Consider the following 8512-nt stretch of genomic DNA (forward strand, 5'->3'; position numbering starts at 1 on the left):
AAGCCATTTCTTTATATTCTTCGGAGCAGTGGCTTCCTTCGCCAAAACGAGTTGAAGTCTCCTGCAATAAAACAATTACAGCTGCAGGCCTTGCCCTTCTGGGCAAGAACAATCATTTCCAAGCCGAGAAAACTTTTCCTCTTTAATGCTTTGGGGGATGAAATGACTCCAGCTCCCTATGGCAGGTGCCCGTCTATGGCAGGTGCCTGTCTTCATTCATTTGTCTGGGGGTGCTGAAGTGAGATAGGATCAAGCCGGTCTGCGTGGAGGTGGTTAAATATTTTGCTCTCTACAGAGCGCCTGACTCTTGTCTTCCAGGAGATACTTTTCCTTCATCTTGCAGGATCCCCGAGACAGCTCCTCAGCTGGTGTAAACTGACTTCAGTGGAGCTAGGGCAGGTAAACAAGGAAAGGGCCTAGTCCCCTATGTCTGGTGTGTCTCCTCTTCCACCTGATGAGCCTCCCTCTTCACTCCACTGTCAATTTCTTTTGGCCTTCTGGAGGCCCCTTTTCTCTCCCATAGGAACAGTCAGAAACCAAGTTGCCCAGGTTCTATTTTCTTAACCAGGCCATACAAGGGCAGCATTTCCCTGGACTCGGGCTCCCCCTTATCTTGCCCTCCCTGCTCCAAGCTATGTGAGACTCCTTTCTCCTTCTCTGGGGCCTACGGGGCTCCCTGGATGTGAGACATAGTTTCTTTTGGTCTCAGCAGGGTGCAATTCAACCACTGACCGCCACATCCCCCTGTGCCCATCAGCTCTGACTGCTTTCCTCCCACTGGCCTTGCGTTTCTCTAGGGCTGAGCTGGCTCCCTCCTTCCTGTGCAGCCCGGCAGGTGGTAATGAGGGAGTGAGCCCCAGTTCTGTTTGATTAAAAGGCCGCACAAGGGGATCCCCTTTCAATGCATGGTGGCGTCCCTTATAATAAGTGGTGTGTCACTCGAAGTGGGACAGGGACGTTGTTAAGAGGCTCTTTCCCAGGGTGGTTGGCTTCATCCACCCTACTTCCCATTTTGGCCAGGCTGTCCTTGCTCATCAGGGATGTCCCCTGCCCACGGTACGTCTTTGTGCCGCGCTCTGTTCAGCAGCAGCGCCGTGTCTTTCGGGGACGGTCCATCCCGTACTGCTGTCAGAAGTCCCGGAGATCCACTGCGCCGGGCCGCGCGGCGTCTGAGTTGCTGAGCCAGCAGCCGCAGAACTGCGCGCGCAAAGCGGCCCCGGGCCAGCGGGGCGCGCTGGGGTTGGGCTCGCAAACGCCTAGTTCGACGCCTGGAGGTGCGGTCCCTGCGCGCCCAGCAGCGCTCACGCGGCCGCTCGTGCACCTGCCCCTGGGCACTTCTTCAAAGCCCGGCCCCGGGAAGGCTCCGGAGCGCGCGGCCCAGGAGCCCGGGGCCGAGTCCCGGTTGGCGGGCACTGAATGGGCGGAGTGAGGCTTTGGCCCCGTGGGGAGCCCTGTGCCCCAGCGCGCGAAGCCCTGGCCGAGCCGCCCCGGCGGGAACGCAGCGCTCTGCCATGCGCTGCCCTAGGGAAGGAGGCGGGAAAGCAGGCGCCATACCCGCCATCTCGGCAGGGGGCAGCGCCCGGCTCCCGCCAGGCGAGCCTCTGCCCCTCCCCCAGTTCCTGCGGGCAGCCCCCCCCCCTCCCGCCTCGACACCAGGGCTCTGCCCAGCTCCCGCGCCCCGAGCCGGCGCCGCTGGGGGCCGCCGGCTTCACCTGTTGCCCGGGCGGCCGCTGGCTGCAAAGCGGGAGCCGCCAGCGCTGCGCGGGTGAGTGTAACTGGGTTTGACTGGCCGCTGCTCCCGAGGTCAGGGCTCGCTCCGCCTCACTAAGCCGGGCAGCCGCGCCGCCCCCAGCCCCTGGCGTCACTCAGCCGCAACCTGCCCCCGCCCCCGCCCCACACTCACCCAGCCCGCAGCGCGGAGCCGCAGCCACTTGTGGCGCTTGCCTCGCAGCGCGAGACTCGGGGCGCCCCCTCCCTCGGCCGCGCTGGGTCCGCCGGGAGAGGGCCCCTTGCTCACGTATCCCCGCTCCCAGCCCCCCCCCGGGAGCCGCCCCCCCCTCCGCCTGCCAGTCTGCCAGGTGGCTCGGGGCGGGAAGGGAGCTGGGGGAAGGGGAGGCCGAGGAGAAAGCGGGGGGGGGGGGGATGAGCGGGGGTGGCGGGAGGAGGGGAGGAGCAAGGCGGGGGGGGGGGAGCGGGAGGAGGGAGCGGGCCAGCTGGGGAGAGGTGCTGGACGGGGGTCCGCACAGGGGCTGGGGCGCAGGGGAGCGGGAGAGGCAGGCACACGAGCTGCCGCCGCCGCCTTTCCCCAGCAACTCACGCCCCCGGGCAGGGTGCAGGGGAAGCCCAGCGGCAGCTGGCAGGGCTGGGGGCGCGCTCCCGGCTCTTGTGTCCCGCCGCCGGGCCGGAGGAGCGGGGCTTGCCGGGAGGGGGGAGGGGGAACTCTCCTTTCGGAGCAAGAGGCGAATGGGAGAGCGCTGCCAGCCGCCCCATCCCCCGCTGTTGTTGCCTGAGGAGGTGGCACAGCTGGGAGGGAGGGGCCGCGCCCCGCCGCCAGGGTCATCTCTGGGGCTTCATCTCCCGGCGTGGCGGTCTGGGGGCTTTGCTCCGGATTCTGGACCCCCCCAGCCCCTCCCCAAAGAGAGGACTGTACTCCGGCCTGATATCTCCCCCCAGAGCACCGCGCGCACTTCGCCAATGTCCCTCCCCCACTTGTGCCACCCCTCCCGCCCTGGCGCGGGGCTCCGCTCCCCGGAGTGGAGTATGCGGGAAACCCTCATCCCCAGAGCTCAGCGCAACCCGCAACTTGGCGAGCCGGACCACTCAGCCACCCCCATCCCAAACAACAACAACAACGTTGGGGGAAGAGCTGGCAGTCAAGGCCAAGTTTGCCTTCTCGCTTGAAGTTTAGAAGGAATCAACCCCAAGCACCCTTGCCAAGTTCTGCCTCCGGCCCTGCTAGTCCCGCTCCCTCCGGAGGTGTAGATGAGGGCCGAGAGGGGCAGCAGCGTCCAGGGGTGAGGGGCAGAGCTGCGATCTCTACTCCTGGGGAAAAGTCCTGAATCCAAAGCCCTCCAGATTCATATAACAGAGCTGAGTACAAACCACATTCTACCCCCGCCACCTCCTTCTTTTTAGTGCCTGGAATTTCCTCCTTTACCGAAAACGAAATGCGTAGTTTTTAATTCCCCCACATACGTGATTTTAATAGCTCTGTCAATCATGGTAGAGGATGAACGTTTCATACACTGTCGATGTAAAGTACTTAATCCATAAATCGTTTAAAGCTATCTTTAGTTTTGCATATTAAAATAGTCCTTTATAGATATAACTTGCAAAGAACCCGAAGAATGAACTGTTTTACCATACCTAACCCTATTTTTCCGCCTAACAAAGTTGTTTTTATGTTGCTTGTAGATGCCCTCTAAAGACACGCACGATTTTAAAAAAAATCAAATCAAAAGAGCAAAAACAATAAATCATGAGCAGATAATACATTACATAATCATGCAATTCTTTCTTTGACATTCATGGAGAGGATTTCATTCCCTTGAAAGGAATGCTCAGAATATTCGAAATGTATGTAACCGTATTCGGGTTTGCGTCTTTTTAATTCCGATAAATTAAAAGTGCAGATATGTCTATTAATTATGGGACTAATTCTAAATGGGGGGAGTACAGAGTGAGGGGGCAGAAAAGGAAGAAAGAAAAAAAAAGCTCACCAAGACTAGATGGAAATCTGTCTGTATTTAGTTTGTTATATCGGTCTGTTCAAATGTTCATTTTCCCAAACAGGTTTATTACATAATTTTAGTGTGTAGATAAGTGCACACAACAGCATTTGCAAATTATATTTTGTTTATGCAAAAGCAGTGGCTTATTTTTTTCTTTTCTCCAATAAATCTGAACTTGAGTAAATCTGAAAATCTTACAAAAAGGGCTGGCATCAAAGGTACACCAAACGTGTAAACACTTTCCTATAGAGCACTGGTTTGTGTGTACCGGGTGTGTACAGTGGACATTACACAAACCTGCGCTGCTGAAAGTCTAAATTTGCACACACAACGGTTTAATAAAGGATCCAGATAGTTACAAAAAGGATTTTTATTACCTTGTTAGAAATCAATAGACATCTTTCATTAAAATTTCGCAATCACTTTAACGAATGAGTGGTTTAAACAAAATTATCAAAACGACTCCAAAGAGTTACATATGTCAATTGTCATGTTAGCATTATAGTTAAAGTGCAATCTCTAACACGGACCGAACCCGCTCCTTATTAACCAGCTAAATTGCCTCATTTTTGGATGGATAAATTGCTCATTCATCACCAATAAAAAGACGCTTAAAAGCTCTAAAGCCTGCTGTAATGCTGCTTCCACTCTGGACGCTAAAATATTTCTTATTTTTTGTGTAAATATGTTACTACTAATTTCAAAATTTATTTGCTACAAAATGGTTTTTTAAATGCCCCTACAGTCGTTGCTATTAAATGAAGTTTACAGCAAACTTTTAATTCCAGAATATCGCAAGGTACCGATAAACACCTAGAAAAAATATAAAATTTCAAAGCATTAAACAACATCAGAATTCTAATAAAACAAGAACATCATTTTTGCTTGACAGGTTTTCACACCAGTTGTTAGGAACTTGCATTCCAATTACACATGATTTGTGTATGCGTGCGTGCGTGTGCGTTAAGTCCGGCGCTGTTTGCAGCCCCCCTTGGGGGTGGGAGGGAGGAAGGGTCTGGGAGGGCCAGGACTTCTTTTAATATTTTTGGTATACAGAATGTTTTTCATTGTATTCAAACCCAATCAGTTTCTCTTCCAATTGTTGTGGCTATTAGAAAAGAACCTGTGCATACGCTGGAGCCTTTGCATCCCTTCGAGACAAGGTTTCCCGACCGCAGCTGCTGGGATCTGAAATCTGGGGGAAGGGAAGGCAAGTCGTCCAGACCGGATAAGAGCCTCTAACCTCGTTCAAGGTGGAAAAGTTTCCTAGCCATGAAGTCACTCCAGGTTTGGACTGTCAGTTCCATAAATAAAATAAACAAAATGAACCATGAGTACTATGGAAAGTATTTTAATAGGTCGCCTTCTTAACAATATTTAACAGATATTAAAATAATCTTTAAAAAAGCTACACCACTTTTGTTATTTTCATCCCTTCAGTTTTATAGCGATTGTGAGAAATCTACACACAATACGGAATTTGTCTTTTATTATTTTCTGAACATATTTTTTATTTCCTTTCCAATTTCTAGGTTTACCAGTTATATTTAAGGCATACCATGCGTATAAAATTAGTACTTTTCGGGTTTACTGAAAAAAAGAACAGGTGACTTTTTCCACTTTAAAATTTATTTAAACTCAAAATTCAACGAACGCATCCTTAAGATTTCTCTTTAGCAGAAAGGCTTTTTAGTAAACTATATACACAATTCCCTCGTAACGCCTAAAATAAAAATTATTTCACAATGCATTTACAAGAAATAATACAAAACAAACAAAACAAAAACAAAAGAAAATAAAAATAAAGTACAATAAAGTTTTACAAAACCAAGAATAATGTTGCAGTCGGGAAAAAAAGGTTTATAAATAAACAAACAAAACCTCCGCAATAACATCTACAGTAACTTTTACGTGTGGTTCTGGATTTGTCTTAGTACATGTAATAAACGAGAACCGTTTCCTCATCAACTTTGTCTTAATTAGGCAATAAAAAGCCTACACAAGAAGCGATCCAAGGAAGAAGCGTGTAAGGCTTCCGCAGTATAAAAGTTGGCATCGCCTAAATCTTTGTGTTATTATTCTTATTTTTTTGTCATTTTGTTATCTTTTCTCTTCAGCAAATAAAACGCTCTATGCCTCGTGAGTGAATGATAAATACTGTACAAAAAGTCCCAATAAAACACAGAAGTTCAGTCTAAAACGCAAAAACTAGTTTCAGAAACTAGTCCTAAAAAAGGTAATTAGAGCAATGGTTACCTTTTTCCTCCTTATTAATTATTATTATTATTATTATTATTATTTATTATCATGACAAGAACATCCAAACATTTTCTGTACAAAAAAGGGGAGCCGGCAGGGTGTGCGCGCTGGGGTGGAGGCGACGGCCAGCCAGATCGAGGTACCGCTCAGCCGGGTTCGAGGCAAGTTTCTGTCCCTCCCGGCTCAGATATGTGTCAAGGGGACTGTGCCATTGACCCCCGTGCTGGCGCTCTGGTAATGCTGGGGCAGGGAATGCAGCCGGCTCTGCGCCGCAGCCGGGTCCCCGCCTTCTCCGGCCGGTAAGTACATACTGATCATCTCCCGCAGGTCCCCGGGGCACGGGGCCCGTGAGTGCGAGGTGACGGGGGGGCTCACGCTGGGCTCCGACTTAACCAGCGAGCCCAGGGCGCCCAGGGCTCCGGAGGAAGCGGCCGCCGCGGCAGCTGCAGCCGCGGCCGCGGCCGCCGAGTTCTGGTGGGGCTGGGCGCCGTAGGAGATGGCCCCGTAGCCCGAGGGCGAGGCGCTCATGTAGCCCTGCGAGTTGGAGATGGGGCTGTACTGCAGCGCGCTCATGTCGTAGCGGTGCATGGGCTGCGGGTTGTGCGGGTGCGGGTGGTGCGGGTGCGGGTGGTGCGGGTGCCCGCCGCTGCCCGGGTGCTGCCCGTAGGCGAGCTGCGCCTCCTGCATCATAGCGGCCGCCGCCGCCGCCGCTGCCACCGAGCCCGGGTAGGCTCCGTTGGCCCAGCCGTTCATGTGCGCGTACCCGCCGCTGGCCGTGCCGCCCGGGCTCTCCAGCCGCTGGCCCACCCCGGCGGGGCTCACGCCGACCCCCATGCCCACCCCGACTCCGGCGGGGCCTCCTCCTGCCGAGCCGGCGCTGAGCAGCCCCCCGGCCAGCGAGTACTTGTCCTTCTTGAGCAGGGTCTTGGTCTTCCTCCGGGGCCGGTATTTATAATCCGGGTGCTCCTTCATGTGCAGCGCCCGCAGCCGCTTGGCTTCGTCGATGAAGGGTCTTTTCTCGGCCTCGGACATGACTTTCCACTCGGCCCCCAGGCGCTTGCTGATCTCCGAGTTGTGCATCTTGGGATTCTCCTGGGCCATCTTCCGCCGCTGGCCCCGCGACCACACCATGAAGGCGTTCATGGGCCGCTTGACCCGGTCTTGGTTCGCTTTGTTCCCGCCGCCGCCGCCTCCTCCGCCTCCGCCACCTCCAGCTCCGGTCTGGCCCGTGAGGTTGGTGGGGCCCTGGGCTCCGCCGGGGGAGTGCAAGTCCGTTTCCATCATCATGCTGTACATTCAAGTAGCTTTTTATTTTCCACCGGCACCACGCATAAAAATATCAAACATAGAGGAGCCCAGAGGGAAGGGACGAGAAAAGGGAAAAGTAAAAACAAAAAAAGCACCCCCGGCCACACCGTAGGCAAAAAAAAAAAAAAAAAAAAAAAAAAAAAAAAAATCTCCTTTGCAAACCACTTTCAGGGCTTGTTGCTGGCGAGCTGGATTCAAGCCGCTCAAACAGGTGCAGGGCAAACTTGCTGCTTCACTTTGCAAGGAGGAGGAGTGTGCAGAGCACTCAGAAATGTCCTTCCCTCTCTCTCCCATGCACACACGCACACCCCTCCTCTCGCTCTCTCCCTCACTCCCTTATTCTGAGCAGATCTGCTTTTTTGGTTGTTCTTTGCTAACTTCTGGTGTGACTTGCACCCGCTGCTCCCAGGTGAACAGAGCAGAGGAGAGAGAGAGGAAAAGCCACCGACAAAAAGTAATTAAACGATCACTAAAAAGAGGGAGCGGGAGAGAGGAGAAGAAAGAAAATAGGAGGGGGAGGAAAAAAAACCCCAGAGCCAGAGAGAAGTTGCACAGTAATTTGTTCTCTGTGGTTTCCCTCCTCTTGCCCGGGAGGAATCAGGAGAGGAGGAGCTGGCGAGAGACACACAGAGAGAGGAGTCCAGCAGCCATACACCGCGCACCGAACTGGGATTAAATGAGTTTGCCGTGGCCAATCGGAAGGCGGCGGCGGGGGATTATTTGCATGGCGCGCTGAGGAGTGACGTCCGGAGGTGAGAAGTATAAACTATTCTGGGGGGTGGAGAGAGGCGGCTGGGAGGGGCCAAAGAAGGGGTCACGGCTACCCTGCTTTGCCCTGCTAGGTAAAGAGGAATTAATAGCAATTAAATACCATTATAACCATGCAACAGTGGAAAAAAAAACCCTCGCTCGAAACACTTCGAGTGCCACATAGCTTTGGAAAAGTCAGGCAGTGACAAAGTTGTAGATGGCATTCTTAACGGTGGCAGGTGCGTGTGTGTCAGGACTACACCAGGGTGCGTGGGGGAGACATGACATGTTTTCTCTGGCACGGTTTAGCGTGCGTGCGTATGTATTCACTGGAGAGCCGCAGAAACACACCATCTACATTCCTGAGCCTTAGCCTTACATTTCAATCTTCTGTCAGTCTGCCTGTCTTTAGAGATCATGCGCTTCCTTCCATTCTCACTGAACTTTCCCCCACTCCTTTTAAA

At 52.8% G+C, this 8512-nt stretch overlaps 1 protein-coding gene across 1 annotated transcript; it reads right to left on the reverse strand.

Moving 5' to 3' along the window:
• Positions 1 to 4367: 4367 nt before the first annotated feature.
• Positions 4368 to 7924, reverse strand: SOX1 (SRY-box transcription factor 1). Its single transcript, XM_075918805.1, has one exon. It carries the CDS (start codon positions 7284 to 7286, stop codon positions 6174 to 6176), a length of 1113 nt encoding a protein of 370 aa, XP_075774920.1. The 5' UTR covers positions 7287 to 7924; the 3' UTR covers positions 4368 to 6173.
• Positions 7925 to 8512: the final 588 nt, after the last annotated feature.

This window comes from Pelodiscus sinensis, chromosome 1, assembly GCF_049634645.1.
Source record: "Pelodiscus sinensis isolate JC-2024 chromosome 1, ASM4963464v1, whole genome shotgun sequence".
NCBI classification, from domain to species: Eukaryota; Metazoa; Chordata; order Testudines; family Trionychidae; genus Pelodiscus; species Pelodiscus sinensis.

Excerpts from the sequence above, each read along its gene's own strand:
- SOX1 (XM_075918805.1), bottom strand. The coding sequence starts at position 7,286 with ATGTACAGCATGATGATGGAAACGGACTTGCACTCCCCCGGCGGAGCC.